Below are 19,358 nucleotides of genomic sequence, written 5' to 3' on the forward strand. Positions count from 1 at the left end.
AGCAAGGAAAGGGCAAGGACTTGCTACATCCGATCCCACCATTTCTCATGGCCCCAACAGCAACCATAATAACCACCGAAGGCACCACAAACACAATGAACGAAAGTAATATAATGGCATGGGTGCAATATCTGGTGGGTAGAGTGCAAGAAATAGCCCCAGACTCAAGTGTAGAAGCTCCAATGAAATGAATGAAGAGACTAGCAGCTACGGATGATGCTGAATCATGGCAAGATTCTAAAAAGCAAAAGTAGAGGCATCAACAATGTTGAACCTACAACAGTGCCACCATCGATGGGGTATGACAAGTATGTCCAGGAGCTCCATGCGCAGCTGAAAAAAGCAAAAGAAGAAAAGAAAATAGATGTCGCTGAGTTGGAGGCTAAAAAGGAAGCCTCACAACATTCCAGTTGGAGAGGACATGCCAAGTGGTAGGGTATCAAAAGGAGATCTATGAGATGAAGGAAGAACTCAGGGCCAAGGAAGAAAAATACAATTGGCAAGAAAGGTTTGAGGAAGAAAGACAAGAGCTCATAGGGCTACAAAGAGATTATAATCTCCTAATTGTGCAATAGGAGGAATTAAGAGAGCAATTGGAAAGGATAGAGGAGGCAACAGATAGGCTTGTAGCATAAGACGCCTCGAAAGCTCATGAAGAGGAAAAACACTATAAAGAAAGGGAGGAAATGGAGAATAGGCTGCTATTAGCATTGGAAGAGCAAGTAAGGCTGAAAGATGAGATGAAGCGCTTGGACGAGGAGAAAGGAAAAGATACCCAAATGTGAAAAGAGCAAGAGCCAAGAATGGTGGCTTTAGCCAAAAGACATCACGAGAGTCTAGAAGAAATGAAGCAAAGAGCCGAAGAGTGTTCCCACTTGCAATGCGCCAAGTGCTATCACTTAGAGTAGTGGAAGAGGTGATAAACATGGGCAAAAGACTTGTGGACCGATGGAATGAAGAAAGAGAAAAAAACCCAACATTGTGGAGAATAGAATCACCAAACTATTTGGAAGATAAGGTCATGGAAGTGCCCAAGACTATGAAGGGGTATGAAGCACAACCCAAGTGGAGGAGAAGAATTTGGGATACAAATATGGATGCATGGATGTCTTTTTATAGCATTCTATCCTACAAGAGAAATGACTTGACCTACATGCCATATCCAAAAAGGGTAGGAGTGGATTTCAATTCTGACATCCATGGCCACTATGACTTCCCAAAAATATATAATGTAAATGCCACTAAACCAAAAGAGGCCCTCATATTCTCTCTAGATGACTTTAGGCCCTCCAAGTCTCACTTACTTAGTGAACTCTCCTATTGCCCTGATTCAGCCTTCATTACAACCTACAAATGCCTTAGGTTACTTAGGGTGTTGCTCACACAAGCTCCTACCTCTCAAGAATATCACCTACCATCCCTCTTTTTTGACTTAAACACTAGCATAGACAGTTGCGCAATGGCTAGACTCATGATGCGAGCCATACTTCTTCCATATTTTTGCATGGCTCTACTAGAATATATGAATGATAGCTGGTTCACTAGATTTAATCACCCATTCTTGTCCACAACCCCTCTAAACGTACTTATGAATCTAAAGTACTACATGCAGAGTAAGAACTTTCTTAGTAAGTTCCTCAAGCCCCAAATCTCTTCCTCCTACAACCAGGAACACAAGGACTAGTTCTTCACATACCTTCAAAAAAAAAGAGAAAAAGAAAAAGAAAAGAGAAAAAGAGCAAAGAAAATGAAAAGAAAATCAAAAGAGGAAACAAGCAATACATCTCACTTTTGATGAGTGCCATAATCACCATATCTAGGGGTCCTTAAGTTAGGTGCGTTAGATGGTCTTAGTTGGCCACCCCCTAGCCCCTTTTGTTTCCCAACTTCACACACTTATGGCACATCAAGGGTAGGGTACACTTAGGGAGGTCACACTCGCCTATGGTTAGACTTGTCTCCCTAAGCTACACCCACCGCACCTCCCCTATGCACAAATTGAGTCCTTAAGTGTGGGACAATACCCAGGCTTTCCTGCGGCTCTCGACTCAACTCCTAGTTTCACTAGCACAGACACATGCATTGCATAGTAAGGTAGACACATCCCTAGGCATTGCATCTTCTTTTCCTTTTTAGGTGAATTCGATGCCCCGCAACCAATCACTGACTTCGAAGACCCTGTTGCCCACTTAATCCACTCTTGGTCTCCACAACCTCCACCATTTTGAATTGCTTCTTCTCCATGTCCAATCCCTGCAACCCTTCGATATCACGAGTCCTCATCAGTAGTTGTCGACAAGTGCCATGGGACTGGCACCCAACTAGGAGAGAGGTAATGTTAACCCCAGTGCAAGACAAAGAAAAAAGAAGCAAAAGAAAATTCAAAAATACAAAAAAGACGACTTACGAAAGGAATAAGAGGAGAAAATACCAAAAGCACAAGGGCAACCCTTAAAGTTCAACACAAATGAAAAAAAAAAGGTGCAACTTAAAATGCAAAGGCACCCCTAAATTTTTGTAAAAGAGCGCCAGGCTCCCTCTTGTGCAATTTGTAACATATAGATGGGCATAGGTAAAGGGACAATGAAAATAGAAAGGAATAGGAAAAGAGGACCTAGGCAAGATGGCCGGTCATGTAAAAAAGGGGATGGGTGTCCAAAAGGGATCAAGGCATATATAAAAGCCAAAAAATGAATAGAGAAGCCCATTCTTGGTGTGTTACAAAAGTGACTCTCCTCTTCTTATTCTCTTATTCTCTTATTCTCTTCTTCTTCTTCTTCTTGTTTGTACTTGAGAGAGTAACTATGTGAGGGTGAGGGACTATGGTGGAGAAGCTCTCCATTTTCTCCTCTCTTCTTATTTTCTTCTTTTTCTCATCTCTTGTCTCATGCAGCTATGGAGCATAGAGCTTAAGGGTGGAGGTTTGAGGTTGCTTGAGCTGCATCTCAGATCGTGGAGCTATTGAAAGGTTTAAGAGAGAAGGGTACTCGATCGGGCATGGAGGTAAGCTCACTACACTCTTAGGATAGAGGATACACATGGCTATGCAAGAGGTAGCCATTAGCATTCGACTCAAAATGCTTGAGCAATAAGCGATTCATGGGTCTTGGTGATTGAGCGAAAGCTCCCACAAGGAGCTATGGAGCCACCATTTATAAAAGTCTAGGTTATACTCTGGAGCTCTGGCAAGGGTGTTCAATTCGAATGGCCTACATGGTAACTTGTAGAGGTAGGTGATGATATCGATGTAAGTAGGATTGGCCCTCAAGCCATGTTATGAAGCGAAACACGTGGCAAATCTAGCAAATCAAATCTCAATCATAAACAACTTTATGACACATATAATATAACTTAGTGAAAAAATCTAACAAATCAAACATCTCAACTATTAAATACAAACAACATTATAATACATAAGAGGATTTGAATAACTCAATAGATTGAGAAAGACAAGAGAAAAACGCACGATTGGGCCCAACCTCCCCCATGGCAAAAGCCATGGTTTGCCATCATTAATTATATATTATAGTTTTATATGGATATTAATTACATTCATATATTACATATAATTATAAAAAAAGTACAAATATCAATTGAATTACAGAGTTTTAAGAATCAAGAGGTATCTTGTAACATGTTGCAGTTGCTGCAGAAAATTACGTGCTTTGAATCTTGACGTTTTGATATCACCATTGCGTTCGGAGCGTGCCAAAACTCCCAAAACGACTCTTGAAACTCAGAATTTTGATTTTGAATGAGAAAGAAATGAAAAAACTTAGTTTTCACCATGTTCTTTTGTTTTGTGCGCGATCCTATTGCTTTTATAAAGAAAGCTAGAAAAGCTTTCTAAACTTAACCACATTAAGAAAATAGCAAGGTATTCCATAAAAAAATCTTATTTTAATAAAAGCATAATTTAAATCTCATATTCTAAAATAATCTATATTAAAAATAAATAAATTAATAGTACTAAGGATAATTATCTAATTATTACTAAAGAAGTCTAAACTTATAACTTACAAATGGAGTAATAATTTTAATAATATAATATCATATTAATACATAATATTATATATTATACTTAAGATAATTAATCATAATTATGAAATTTACGCTTAGACTTACACTAATGCCTAGTGCTATCCAAAGCCAATGCTACCTGCTCTACACATCAACTGAAGCATTCACAATTGTTTATAAATAAAATAAATTAACTTTAGCAGTCTTTAGTTATAAATTAACTTCTCGCACAAGGAATCCACCTTGTGTACAAGCTCGGTAAATACATACAGTTTTATGGAATCCACCGTGAAATATGCCTCTAGTTTTATGGAATCCACTAAAAAAACTCACAGAATCCATCGTGGAATATGCCTCTTGGCATCATACCCCTAGGGTGGGATAGTAATTGTTCACAATTGCTATTAACTGCTCAATATGAAGCTAACAGTGTAGGGTAAGCACTAAGGGTGCAAGCGGTCATTCGTTGCATGTCTTCAACTGGATGAGTTTTTTTAAAAATAATTTTACAAGTATCTAGTATAGGACAATCAATCAATCAGAGTCTAATTATTAGTAAACAATTGATTTTAATAAGATTATAAACTAGTTTAGTGCCATAGATATCTTTCATGGGAGTAAGAGAGTCAAAAGATAAGACAGAAATATTATGAATGCTAGGTTTCATACTCAAAGCTTCGACAATAACAAATAAAATTGTTATTCTAGTTTAGTAGTAAGTAAAAATTTAACTAAGAATTTAAAAAAAAAAGATAGTAAAAGACTTACCTATCTTACCTTGATTAGAGATCTCTATCTTTACTAAAAAGCGTGAATTCGCAATAGAATTAAGAAGTTGAAGAATTTTTCCAAAGTACTTTTAAGAAAAATTTGTTAGTCTCAATGTTTATCAAATCAAAAGATAACAACATTAAAGACATACTATAATCGTAAAAAATTAGAGTGAGAATCATATTGAAGGTCCACTTTGAATAAAAATAGATTATATTTTCTTATAAATCAAGTTAGTCTATAACTAGAGAGTTAGAGCTTATAAGGAATTTTACAAAACATTTGCCTATGACTAAGGTTAAAATTTAAAAAGAAACATATTAAAAATAATGCTAAATTTGGATAAAATACTTGTCTCCTGGTAAAAAATAGTAATATTCAAGTTCTATAGCATATTTAGATATGATTATCTTTTAATATATGCATATTTAGAAAAATCATGTCTAATATAAGTTTTAGATCTTTGTACAAGCTAAAACTTTTGTTTTTACACCATCCTCAAAATATGAACCAGTAAGAAGTTACATTCCTTGAAAAATAGTTGTTCGAGAGGATTTTTATAGTGAAGCATATGCAATAGCTAGACTACTTTCAAGTGCTTCTTCTATATAGCCTATAACATAAATAAAGACATAATATACTTAAACTTGAAACTTTTATAAAATAAAACAAAGCTATGATTTACTATAAAATAAACTTCAAAAGCTTTTTGGCTATAACATCTTGTTTGTATAGCCAAATCCATGATATAATCCAAATTCAGAGAAAAAAAATTTGGATCAATTCGAGCCATCGACTGTGGATATAAGGTTGTTCAAAACACGAGAAATACAGCTACAATATTTATCTGTAGTGATTTGTCTTGTATATTACGATTATTCCACAGTATTCGCCTTTATACATTGATATCATATAATTGAAAACTCGGAGCATAGCCAAGCTCCAATACCAATGTTACAAAGCGGAACATGTAGCAAATCTAGTAAATCAAATCTCAATCATAAACAACTTTATGATACATATAATAGAACTTAGTGAAAAAATCTAACAAATCAAACATCTCAACTATTAAATACAAACAACATTATAATATATAAGAGGATTTGAATAACTTAATAGGTTGAGAAAGATGAGAAAAATACATGATTGGACCCAACCTTCCTCATGGCAAAAGTCATGGCTTGTCATCCTTAATTATATATTATAGTTTTATATGGATATTTACATTTATATCTTACATATAATTACAAAAAAATACAAATATAAATTAAAATACAAAGTTTTAAGAGTCAAGAGGTATCTTGTAACATGTTGCAGTTGCTACAAAAAATTCTATGCTTTGAATCTTGATGTTTTGACATCACCATCATGTTTGGAGCGTGCTAAAACCCCCAAAATGACTCTTGAAGCTCTGAATTCCGATTTCGGATGAGGAAGAAATGAAAAAACTCAATTTTCACTATATTCTCATGTTTTGCGCGTGATCCTATTGCTTTTATAAAGAAAGCTAGAAAAGCCTTCTAAACTTAACCACATTAAGAAAATATCAAGGTATTCCATAAAGAAAGCTTATTTTAATAAAAGCATATCTTAAATCTCATATTCTAAAATAATCTATATTAAAAATAAATAAATTAATAGTTCTAAAGACAATGATCTAATTATTACTAAAGAATTTTGAACTTATAACTTACAAATAGAGTAATAATTTTAATAATATAATATCATATAAATATATAATATTATATATTATACTTGAGATAGCTAATCATAATTATGAAATTTACGCTTGGACTTACGCTAATGCCTAGTGCTACCCAAAGGCATCGCTACGTGCTCTACACTGAAGCATTCACAATTGTTTATAAATAAAATAAATAAACAATAGTGAATACCTAGCAGTCTTTAGCTACAAATCAACTTCTCGTATAAGGAATCAACCTTGTGTACGAGCCTCAACAAATACATATAGTTTTATGGAATCCACTGTGGAATATGTCTTTAGTTTTATGGAATCCACCGTAGAATATGCCTCCTGGCATCAAGCCAACGTGCAACATGTAGCTCTTCCTCAAGGAGGACTTTTTCTAGGAGTTGATGGTGTTCCATCTCTAAAGGATAGTGAAGGTTGTGCAAGTAGGATGGCACTAGGGGAGATGTCATTATAGTTGGTGGAGTTGTGTTGCAAGTTTTACTAGCATTCACTCTTTTAAATTGGTCATGAACATATTACCATTGTGGGAAAAGTTGAGATGATAAATATACTAGGTTTTAATGAATAGGAGTGATAAATAGCACATTTTTATTCAAGTTCAATTAATCTCATGACTGTGATGAGACACCTTACCCTTTTTCTCTTTTTTGGAAGTGTTTTAAGTATGTCTTATTGGATCACAATTCTCTTTAAAAGAAGATGTGCCCACGCTCTTCCCATGTGGTTCTCCATCCATAGATGAGCTTGACTTTTGGTCCTTTTTAATGGTTACTAAATCAATCATTTCTTAGGATTGGGCAAAGAAAACTGTGTCTGATTGAGCAAAGCATTCAGCTATCAGGAGGTTAATCTACTTAACGAAGGATGTTGCCATTTGACAAATGGATCATCATGTTGTGTAAGGCTTAAGGTTGGCTAGTGGTTGTGGCTTAGTTAGGTTAATTATGGACAAACAATCATGCAAAGATTTGTGCTCTTATGGGTCAACCTCATGGGAATTTTAGAGCCATGCATCAAGAGTGGCACAACCTTTTTGTTTTTAGGTACTAGAGTTGACTCTATAGTGCGACTTGAGGCTTGAGTTGCACTCGGATGGGGTGGGTAGAGTGAGTGTGGGTTGCACTTGGATGGGGTGGGTGTGAGTGTGGGTCCTTGAAGGTGTGAGAGATTGGCTCTACCTTGGGTAGAGATTAGGTTGGATTGAATCTATACACCCAAACTACTTGCAGAAGTTGTTTGATTTCTACTATGGTCCCCATTGGTTCAGTGGAGGTGGTATATTTGCATGATGCTCCATATCCTTTTTTTTTGGGATAATGATCTTGGGCCTTAGGGAACTTGATTGATTTGCTTTGGGGTATCTATGCATGATAGTTGCCCTCATTGCTTCTTTGGTGGCTCACAATAAGGAGAATCCAAGTATGCAATAATAATCAAGTCAATTTGGAGCCTAAATCTTGAAGTCAACTTTGATGATAGCCATGCATTGATAGTATCCATAGATTGGGGTAGCAAGGAGATTGACACAATCAATTTACATGGGTACAATGACTCTAGGTTGAGAGTCAATCAATGGAAGTTATTAAGTGATTGGAGCACAAGGAAAGTCTTGTTGGGAGTAGGCTCTAACATGGTGACCACATCAATACATCCCTTTATTTTAGCCCCCATGATTCATGGAGAGGAGAGGATCAATTGGGAGGAGGCCATTGATCAACTAGAACTATTTGAATGTGAGATCTTTTGCATGCTTAAAAAGGGTTACTATCCTACCACTCTTTAAGCAATCCAAGATATTGGAGTCATCTTGATAGATGGTATGCCTCTAGGAAAGGAGAATGGTTGCTAGTTGTGGTCATCATGGAGGTCCAAGTATGGATGCAATATCTCAAATCATTTTTTGGTGGTACTAACTTTGAAAGATTCTAATCCATGTAGGTTCAAAGGGAAATGGAAGTGTCTTATCTATAATCAAAGGCATTTCAAGCAAACTAATTTTGACTATATGTTAAAGGGAGCTATACAAGTTCTAAGAGAGGATTTTTATGTAACCCATGGGATTTTTTTGTGTTTACCATGCAATATTGCATTCAATTATAGGGCGCTTTTGGCTCTCCACAAAGGAAAAAAGGGATATTGATTGGGCAAAAGAGATCATCGAATGCATGGTTGAGAAGGCAAGAAATAGGAAGTTAGAAGGATGGGAGTTGGAGGCATTACAAAAGGTGCAATTAATATAATCAAGCAACATTGGTGCACAATATGGAGACGATATGTTTTATGCTTAACAAAAAACTCATAGGTGACATGTAGTGTGCTTCAATGGAATTTATTAATAGCTTAAAAATGCATATGTGTAAGAAGAGTATGACTATGCGTTGCAAGATGAGGACGAAACATGGATTGAGGAAAATGGACAAGATGTCTAGTTCATGGTAGATTGAAGGGGTTAACATTACATGCAAGTAGTTAGTTGGCCATGGTTTTCCAACAACTAGTTTATGATGGTTAAGGGAAACAAAAAGAACATGGAAAAGGCCATGTGGATTTTGAAAATGTATGATAAAGCCATGGATTTCAAAACCAACTTGCAAAAATCTTGTTTGGTGAGTATCACAAAAAAGAATCTAAAGGAGCTAGGCTAGCCTAGAACAGTAGTCAAGAGAGGATCTATATAGGTACCTTGAATTTCGAGTGGGGACTGAGGTCAATGAAAGAGCTAGCTCCAATTGGATCTTAGACAAGCTAAGGAACAAGGTTAGCAGTTTGAAATGGTGGAAGCGTTGGCATGTGGCAATGGGAAGTTTTACAAGAAATGGGGGTTAAGTAAGAATGAGTTGTCGAGCACTCATGCAATACTAGCAATAAGGATGATCTAAGTAAGGATGAGTTGATGAGCACTCAGGTAGTACTAGCAATAAGAATGAAGGGACTAGTATTTGATTTATTATAGCCCAAAGGAAGACCCTACTAAAACTAGATGGAGATTGTGTAGTTAGAGGATTGACCAAGATGCCAACATATTTTAGGACTAGGACCTTAAGCCTTCTCCAACAATTGTGTTTGGGAAGAGAGGGCAAGCTCTAGCTAGGAGAGGCAGGCATCTACTGAGTTGCCCATTGGATTGATGGCCAAGGAAGAATTATGGATTTGGATGAGGGGACTGCAGCATGGGATCTCTCCATGGCTTTTTAGCCAGCGTGGGGATATGTAGCTACTAGACTGAGAAATGTGGCTTATGAAGTCACCTTAGGAGGAAACTTAAGGAGCTTGTCTTTGAACATCAATGGAAGAAGTATTTAAGAAGGAATTAAGACTAGTTAGACTAGGAAACTACTCTACACAAAGCAAGTGGAGGTTGAGAGGGCGAAGAAAGTATGGCAAGTGGAGATGAGGGAAAAAGACTGGAAGCTATCTTAGAGAGCATATGGGCCCTCAAGCTGCCACTTTAGGACATGCCTAGTGTGTAGTGATGGGAGGGACAAGCACCACAAGCAGGTTGGGGGAGCAAGGTTTCTTCAATAATGCTTGTAGTTGTGGAGAAGGAGAATCAATAGTTCACCTCTTTTAAAGCATTTAGATTGCTACTCAAACCTGGAGATGCGTTAAACCACATCTAGAGCTTGGAATTCAACTCGGAAAGAGATGTTATCATGTAGTTTTGGGGAATATAGGCCTTTGACTTAAGCTAATGGTGTTTCATACAATTAGGATCACAACTTTAAACATCATTTGGAAATCCATGAATCAAAGGCTCTTTGGGGAATCTTCAAGTGAGGTCTCTTTGTCTAGAGTAGCTTTCAAAGCTAGATGGTTTTGGAGTCTCTATTGTCTTACTTGATTTTTGGAAAATGAGAAGTTGTCTAGGCTACTTTCTTTGTTGTAATAGCCAACTTCCAACATGTAAAATGTGAGTATTAATACAATCACATCTATTATCATCTAAAAATTCTAGAGGGTACAAAATGTTACAAATATTTGCTTTTTTTTTTTGTGGGGGGAGGGTAGTGGGGTGGGGACTGTGTGCATGGGAGTCCCTTACCCGCATTTGGGGCTTTGTAGATGTATGTTGACATCAAAGGGGTGGGGCTGTGAGGTTGGGGGGAGGAAACAGGAGGGGATGGGGGCTATGGGTATGGGAATCTCATTTGGGGCATTGTAGGTATGCCTTGCCATTGAAGCCAAATGCACCTGTATAGGAAGTAGTGGTACCTCAACAAGCGTAGCTTGTTATGCACTCTACAAGTGATTCCCCATACTCAATGATGACCCCTCACATGTGCATGGCGATGTAGTTTTGAGGCATGCTACATGTCTTGTACCTTATTGATACATTATGTGTCCCTTTCCATTATAATATTTTTGTGCCATCTCACAGGCTTCCACATGAAAGTCATGTGAAGGTTTGAAACACATGGGTGATTCCTCCTAGGAGCAGAACCAAAGGGGGGGGGGGGGGGGGGGGTGGGGAATGATGTACATGTGCATATAAAATCACATGGCACAAATGGTTAGAATGTTTACCTTTTGCAACAAGAGAATGGTTTAAGCCCCATGGGCTATTGGTGGATGATAGTTTGTGATACGATTGTTGCTTTGTTAGAATTTAAGGCAATCATCTAAAGTAAGGGCCTTGCTGAAGGTAATCTTTTTTATTCATATTGCTAGTTGTTGATATGAGGTTTTAAATGTTACATTTCTTCTACTTTTTATAGTGCTAGCTAGTGCAAAAAGACTTGAGGGGGTCAATCATAAATATGTAAGTCTACCAAATGGGTTTAATATAAGGGATTTTTAAATTCCATCTTCTAGACATTGTTTACATATAGAAGAATGCCATTCAAAGGGGATGTTTATAGAAAGATGGTGTGTTTTATTCATGAAAAATTCATAGATAAAGGGGATGTTCAAATAGGCCTTGAATGCATGTGATAGAGAGGATTGATAATTTATGAATATTGCACATTGGGTGTACACCCATATTGTGCTTTGATTTTACCTTCAACTATTATGGGTAGCAATCGCTTGCCTTAATTGCATTGGTAGAAGAAAGTAGCATAATGTGAAAAGTGGCTTTAATAGTAATTGAAATTTTGCCCTTTTATTGTGAAAATGCAAAGTTCTAGACCCTTTCTACACTTATATGTAGCACTTGACGATGTATATAGAGCTTAAGCACAATGTGTTATCCCTATTTGATTTATTTACTATTTGTTGACTCTAGAAAAGGGAACTTTGACAAAGGGATGCAACAAGCATCTTTACAACTTATTTTCCAACGTGAAGTTATTCCTATCTCCAAACCACTGCTAGCAAGCCTTGGCCTTATGCAACTTGTCCACATCCTTCTTTGCTCATTGCGTACAATTCCACATGTAACATGTATTTAGAGCCAACATTTGGAATTTGAGAGTCCTTTTTCCATCTCATGCTTAGCTTAAGTTTTGTGACTTTTGTTGCAAATGCAAGGTGGAACATGTTTGTGTAATGGTGTTTTAGTATTTAAAAATGTTCAACTACTTGAGTATCCACTTTTCTATAAAACATTGAGCTTTCAAGTAACTAACTTCTTCCAACAATTTATTATTAATATGTGAACTACCCCCTTCTTCTAAAGATTTATTGTGGGAACCTTCCCTCCCTTTTTTCCCACTTCTTCTTTATGATGAGTTTTGCTCAAATGAAACAATTTCAAAGTTATGGTTTTTTTAATGATCCTAAACAAAGCCATCTGAATGGGAGGTCTAGAGTTTGGCATTGCTAGCTTACACATAATAAGTGAACAAGGATCTTGCTTCATGGTGGAGAAATATGAGAGGTAGTCTCTCCTGTAATCTCCTTAATTTTCACCCCTTTCAAGATCATAACTTGACTTTATTGCATGCAACACATACTACTTTGACATGATGGCACAATTTTTTGGTTTCCCAACCACTTCAAAGTTTGTGGCAAACCTTTAGTGGCCCATGATTGACCCATGTGACAAATACTGCTTTGACAAAGCCATTCAAATAAGAGTTATGGGGTTTGGCATTACCACCTTATGTAAAGTGAATAAGGGTCTTCCTTCATGGTAGAGAAAAATGGTGAATCTTGTCTCATGTAATCTCCTTGATTTTCATCCATTTCAAGATCGTACTTAACTCTGTTGCATGCAACAAATACTGCTTTGACACGCATAGCATGGTTTTTTGATTGCCCAACTGCTTTGTTTTGTAACCTACGATTTATCATTTGATAATCATTAAGTCCTCTAAGTGCATGACAACTCATATGCCTCTAAAGTGAGACAAATCAAATATGGCAAGGTGTTCTCTGGCATCATGCCATGCTTAGACATGATCAACTATGAGCTTACTAAACTTCATTTGAGACACTTGCCCTCAAATTATGCTTGTAATAAGTTTCACGTTGTTAGAGACTAACAATGTGTCATTGATTCTTGGCGAGGTGATGTGGAGACACTAATAATGTGCCATTGATTCCCTAGTGCGATACAAAATATTGTATCACAAACAATGTGCTTTGAAAAGAATTGACGCAATGAGGCAATATGGAAGACAGCTACATGCTTTACTATAAATGTTCAAAGAGGTTAGTTGAATGGAAGGCTGTGTCATAATGGCTCACCATTCATCAAGACTTGGTATCAAACCTTTTCCCAATCATGAATTAAATTTTTAATGGAAACTCTATGTTTTGTCATTTGATTTTCTAATTACAAGATGTATGCCTCAAAGAACTAGCTAACATGTAAGGATGGAAAGCAAGCCGTTTGACTCTCAACCTCTCTCTCTCTCTCTCTCTCTCTCCATTCATCGTATCAGGCAAAGGGAACACAACTCAGGACAGACTCGCTCGCTCTCTCTCTCTCTCTCTCTCTCTCTCTCTCTCACCAGCTCAGATGATGCAAGGTTAGGGGAATTGCTGCTAGGGGAAGTATGTAGATAAGATGACAATAGAGCAAGGATATTAGCAAGAAACCCCGGCCATGGAGATGACAGCTGAGGGGGGGCCGTGATGGTGGCGGGGGTGAAGATGATGGTAGGAAGGATTGTGCTGGGGAGAGGCAGAAGAAGACGGCTGCTCCAGAGAGAGGGCAGAAGAAGGAGAAGGAGAAGGAGAAGCAACAGTCTTTGGAGCTGACGAAGAAGAAAGAGGGGAGATGGTTATAATACGAGTGGCGGGGTCGTGGAGTGGCGTTTGCTGACGTGGAGCCAGCAGAGGAGCAGGTCCGCCGGCTGACGTGGGCGCGGAGGGGCAGGGCTGCTCGTAGCGCTGGCGGCGCATCTCCAGGACGCGGCGATGGGAGTTGGAGTGGATGCTCTCGACGAAGGTGGGGCTGGCGGCCGGCCGGTACTCCGGCAGGAGCCGCCCGGACTTGTAGCGCACCCCGCACGCGTTGCACAGCGTCTTGGGTCCCATGGGCCCCGCCCGCCACTGCGGCGTCTTCTGCGCCGCGCAGTGCAGGCACCGTCTAACCGGCTGCTGCTGCAACGACACGTCATCGTCGCCGTCCCACTGCACCGGCGCTGGCGCCTTCTTCTTCTTTTGCTGCTGTTGTTGCCTCTTCGTCGCCGGCCCTGCCGCCCCGCCCCTCGGCGGCGTCCTGTAGAGCTGCTTCTTATTGCTGCTGCTGCCGCCACCGCTGCGATAATGAGCTGGCACCTTCCTGCCCGCCACGTGGTCGTAATAGTACGGCGATGATGATGCGTGGCTGCTTCCGATGAAGAAGCGAGGCGCCAGTGCGGTTGGCGCGTCGGAATCATACTCCGAATCGGACTGATCATCGTCGCAATGCGACGGGCTCATCGTGTCGTCGTCCTCTTCTTCCTCTTCCTCTCCTTCATTGTGGCTCTCTTCTTGCTGCTGCCGAGGTGGATGCAACAGCACGCTGCCGCAGCCGTCGTTGGACAGAATGCGCGTGTTCCAGAAGCACACCGCCGCCGGCCTGGGCCTCTTGCTCCTCGGCTTCGATCCCACTCCACGGCTCAAAACGTGCGTCAGTTTCCCACTCATTGTCGCACCCCCATCGCTGGCAGTAGTGGTCGTGGTGCTGCTGCTTGTAGTGCTTGTTATCGTGCTGCTGCTGTTGTCCAGCAGCACCGAGACCGGGCTGCCACTCCGCTGCTGCGGCTTATTGTTGCTGCCATTGTTGTCAATGTCATCGCCATCGAAGCTGGCCCGGCTCTTCTTCGTCCTCTTAGAATCATCGACGTCCTCGTCGTCCAAAACCACCCCGAGTTTGCTGGTGCCGAAGATATTACAGGCCGCTTCGTCTCCTCCGGACGAGAAGGAATCTTCGACGAAATTTGATAGCCATTCCAAATCCGCCAAGTCGTCGCACTGGACGCAAACATAACAATCAAAGGCTACACATCAGCCTCCAATTAAGACTTATCATAAATATGGACACCAAAAATATGTATGCAGTTTTAAAAAGATTTTGGCATCATTTCACACTTACAGGCACGCACAGATGTCCCGGCCCTCCCTCCGAGTCGAAAAGACTGGTGCCGGCAGGTGACGGCATAGTACTGTTGTTGGTACTGCAGGCCTTAGGCCCTTGCTGATCGTGAGCTGGCACAAGCACTTCCGTCGCTTCCACATCATGATCGACGGTGCAGCTGGCTTCCCCTTGCTCTATTGGACCGCCAATATCGTCATTGGTGAAATCGAGCAGGTCGTCGATTCCCAGGAAGTCAGCGTTCGTCAAATTCATGTCCGAGGGGGGCACCTCTGAGAGTGCAGCGCCCCCTTTGTAATTGTTGCTGTCGAGCCTTCTCAGCTCAGGGAGCGTGCTGCCGGCGCCCTGATGAGAGAGATGATGGTGGTGATAAGGAGCATTCGAGCTGCAAGGACGGCCGCTCGCCACGTCCATTCGCCCCCCTTTGCTGCTAGAATTTCCTGCGAGGCAAGAGAAACTAAATGAATCCAGGCCTCACTCAATCCAATGCTCTCGAGAAAAGACACTACATTCCTCGAAAGAAACGGCTCAAATGACCGGCCAAGGGCCTCAGGCTAATTTGTGCATTCTGCAGGCTGAGAGTCGTTGGTCCTTACCAGCCAAAGGCACACACGGAGACAATACAGAGAGAGGGTAGGCAAGTCAGGAGGAGGATGATACAGTTGGAGGATGTAAACTGATCATCAAAGATAGGTGTGAAGGAATATCTTTTACTTGCTTTGCGGAGGGGTGCAGATGAACTGCAGGAGGGATACAATAAGGGGTAGGAGAGATGGAAACACTGATGGTAACGTGGCTTGTAAGTTGAACGTCAGACAGTGAGAGAAAGAGGGATGGGACGCAGAGGAAAAATGGAAGAGGGGAATCATCACACAATATATATGAGTATGAGTATGAATGAGAGAGAGAGAGAGAGTGTGTGTGTGTGTGTGTGTGCAGTTGGTGGTGTACTTGGGTGGTGGAGGTGGTGGCCTACTTACTTGGTCCTTGATTGACTGTTCGATTGCAAGCAAAGTAAGTTGATTATGGTTCTTCTTTCTCTTCTTTTCTTCCTCTCTACAATTCCGAAGGCAACCCCCCCAATTAAGCAAAGCACCCACCCTTCCCCTCGTTAAAGGCTAAAAAACAATGCGCGCTGTTGCTCCCTCTCTCGTGGCATCATTAACCTCTCCCATCAGCCGGCCGTTTTCCCCAACTTTATACAAAATCTCCTCTTTTTTTTTCGGCAGATACCAAGTAAAACCTATTGCCACATATTTTACCCAAAAAAAAAACAGCAAAAGAAGAAGCTAGCTGGAAAAATGGAAGGAGACGGCCTGCGCAAGCCACAGGAGAAGTGGAAGTGAAGAATGCGGTGCCGACAATGAAAGAAAAAGAAAGAGGAGAAGTAGAAGAAGAAGAAGAAGAAGAAGAAGAAGAAGAGAGACTGTGTTTGAGTGTGAGACGAGAGTGCGTGTGCCTACACGAGCTTTTCTTCCACCTCGCCTTTCCGCGGCCCGTCCTCTCTCTCTCTCTCTCTATATTTGACTGACAGGGAGCGGACTGGAAAGATGAGGTTGCGGTACAGAGAGGCAAGACAAAACATCACCAAAAATATTTCTACTGCCACTAGGCTGGAACAACTACCGGTGACAGAGATGATTCCTGATTGTCCTTTTGAAAGAGAGAAGAGAGAGAGCTGAGTTTCTAAGAAGAGAGGAAGAATGGAATTATGGGTAATGGAAGTAACATAGATATCAAGCAATCGACTCACCTTAGCAGCTTCGCTCTTCTAGTTTGCTGCTCTTCTCGGAGTCCTCTGTTCTCTGCTGTTCGCAGATGATGATGACGATGAAAGAGAGAGAGAGAGAGAGAGAGAGAGAGAGAGATGAGAGATATGGTATACAGAGAGCTCTGATAATAATACGTATGTACTATGTGAGAGTGTTTGATTGTGTGCGTGTATGGGTTGGCATGTCTCTGAATTTGGCGGTGGGGGACCTCATTCGTGCGGGGTCGTGCTTTGCCTGCCGTCTACACGTCCGGAGACTTGGGCAGCCTGCTGCGTCGCTACCAAATTTAGCTACTCGCCACAAATTTTAACCCCTTCCCGCTCTCTCTATCATCCTGTAACCGTCGCTATGGTAGCGCATTTACGCTCTCTCTTGTGTGTGCCTGCCCACGCGCGCTTTTACGATTTTTACCATTTCACAGCTGGTGCCATTCACTCCTACCGATCTCCAGCGTTAGGCGATAGAAGACTGTTTATCCGCCGCTACTTTAGAGGGGAGACTCAGAGACATTTTCTTTTTTAAAAAAAATTTGGGGGGGGGGCTTTTTCGTTTTTAAGAAATAAAAATTTCGCCTCATCGCTTTCACAAAAAAAAGGGGGGTCGAAACTTTCTCACACGGATCAAGGACTTCGTATTTTAAAAAAACTTGAAAAAGGGAGAAGGGAGGGGGGGAGGGGGGGGAGGAAATTAAAAATGGAGTATAGAAAAATGGAGGAATTGGCTGGCTATGGATTGGGAAAAAAATCAATATAGGGCCGTGCAAGCAGTGAATCCCAACTCCCGCACATGCCTTCCATTCGCTATTTCCTGCGCCGCTGCACGTGAGTCCGCCATGCCTTTTGTCAGCCCCTTCTTTGCTCTCTCTCTCTCTCTCTCTCTCTCTGTGTCCTCTCTCAAAAAAGAGGCTCCATTCATCACTCTATTGAGAGACAGAGAGAGAGAGAGAGAGAGAGAGAGAGAGCACATCCCCTTTACCCATTGTCAAATGTCTCGTAAAGGTTAAACATCATGTCCCGCATTATAGTTGTGTAAATTATTCCACTATTTTCCTTCATTCATCAACTTCATGTGCGCTCTCGCTCTACAGCTGAGTCTTTCCAAGCAGCATCATGTGATCGTGCCCACCGCTCTCTCTCTCTCTCTCTCTCTCTCTCGGAGCCCACATGAACATTATAGTTACAAATAGCGTCTCAACTTAAAAATACAAAATAATATCCAACTTGGCGTAAGAACGCTCCCAGGGCCCCACGGTATTTATTTAGCCAAACAAATCTACATGGTTTATTTACAGGGGTTATCTTACTTTATTATTTGTTAAATCGGTTATTTCGCTTATTAAGCATTGGACGCCAAAAAGGCTCCAAGTCTTGGGCCGCTGAGCGTCTCTCTCTCTCTCTCAATCCCCACAACCAACATCGATCCAGACATGAGACTGGCCCGGGTCCCTTTTCTGAGAGGAGGTATACCCACCACCAACGGGACCTTAAAAACTAGGCATTCGGACACGTGTTGGCCACCGCATGGTACCGGTTAGCCTGTTGCTGATGCTTTCTTGTCATGCGGCCTTCGATGGCGACACGACTCATGACATATATGAACTTGTGTCATCATGTGACCCTAGCCATGGCCATAGGTCCCTAGCATACATACTCACATATATACATCTTTTGGATGTATCATACATTCCTTCCAACACAAGAGCTCCCACTATATTTTCACACATTATTTCACTTATAATCTTTTTTTGATTAAAAGCGTAACTTCACATTATATTCTTACTTATGTAAGTTTACACAACGCCTAGCAACATTAATATTAGTGAAGGAATTTATATCATCATGTGATGAGCTTGAGCATAGCCTATTACAATAAGAGGTCACCTCATCTATTCTATACATCTATTCTACATTATTATTGTGCCTTTACCTTAGGTGATGCCCAAACCACCAAAATCTTGCCGAGCTTGCTTTTCAAATTTGCATGCAAAAAGGACATTCCATAATGACTACGTGTGGTCTTCACTCCCTCGGCATTTACTCCCGCTCCTGCCTGCAATCGTGCTGCATCAAGTTAAGGGGGGAGCTGGTTCTGTGTTCGCCATCTTGCATTTGCCATCTTGCTGGTCTTGCGTTCGTGGCCATCCTATGTTCGCCAAGGGAGATCGTACTAGTCCTTCGTTCATCGCCAAGGAGATCGTGTAGCCAGGTATATATATATATCTGTCTCTCTCTCTCTCTGGTATGCGCTAGAGTTGTCGCTAGCCTCTTCGTTGTCGCCCCCTTCCCCCAGGTCATTGGTTGGGCGTTCGTTTGCCCCTCCCCTCGTTCGTAGGTCCTAGGCCCCCTCTCGACCAATCGTTCTTTTGGCCCCCCACCCGCGCGCCCTCCCGCCCATTCCCCACCCGCGTGGCGGCCTCGACCCCCCCCCCCCCCCCCCCCCCTCCCCCCCGGGCCAAAATCCCACCCGCCCATGGGTTTGGCGCACCGCCCCAATTTATTATTACTTTGTTATTTTAATTAGTTTAGTTATTACTTAGTTCTATGTATTATTTTTGTTAGTTATATTATATGTGTTATTATTATTTTAATTAGTTTAGTTGTTATTGTTATTCAGT

General features: G+C 41.0%; 1 protein-coding gene across 3 annotated transcripts; it reads right to left on the bottom strand.

The window, feature by feature from the left end:
• Positions 1-13,276: 13,276 nt before the first annotated feature.
• Positions 13,277-16,885, bottom strand: LOC148011664 (uncharacterized). Of its 3 annotated transcripts, none has more exons than XM_087670285.1 (3): positions 16,726-16,885; positions 14,973-15,412; positions 13,277-14,851 (listed from the first exon to the last, which is right to left on the bottom strand). In XM_087670285.1, exons 2-3 carry the CDS (start codon positions 15,384-15,386, stop codon positions 13,478-13,480), a joined length of 1,788 nt encoding a protein of 595 aa, XP_087526411.1. In that variant the 5' UTR covers positions 15,387-15,412; positions 16,726-16,885; the 3' UTR covers positions 13,277-13,477. The 3 variants fall into 3 exon arrangements, with proteins under 3 accessions (XP_087526411.1, XP_087526410.1, XP_087526409.1); XM_087670284.1 differs by lacking the exon at positions 16,726-16,885 and adding an exon at positions 15,953-16,104; XM_087670283.1 differs by lacking the exon at positions 16,726-16,885 and adding an exon at positions 15,569-15,927.
• Between the last annotated feature and the right edge of the window lie 2,473 nt (positions 16,886-19,358).

Source organism: Lygodium microphyllum, chromosome 28, assembly GCF_053477565.2.
Source record: "Lygodium microphyllum isolate KBCC chromosome 28, Lygodium_microphyllum_v1.1.10, whole genome shotgun sequence".
Classification (NCBI taxonomy): domain Eukaryota; kingdom Viridiplantae; phylum Streptophyta; class Polypodiopsida; order Schizaeales; family Lygodiaceae; genus Lygodium; species Lygodium microphyllum.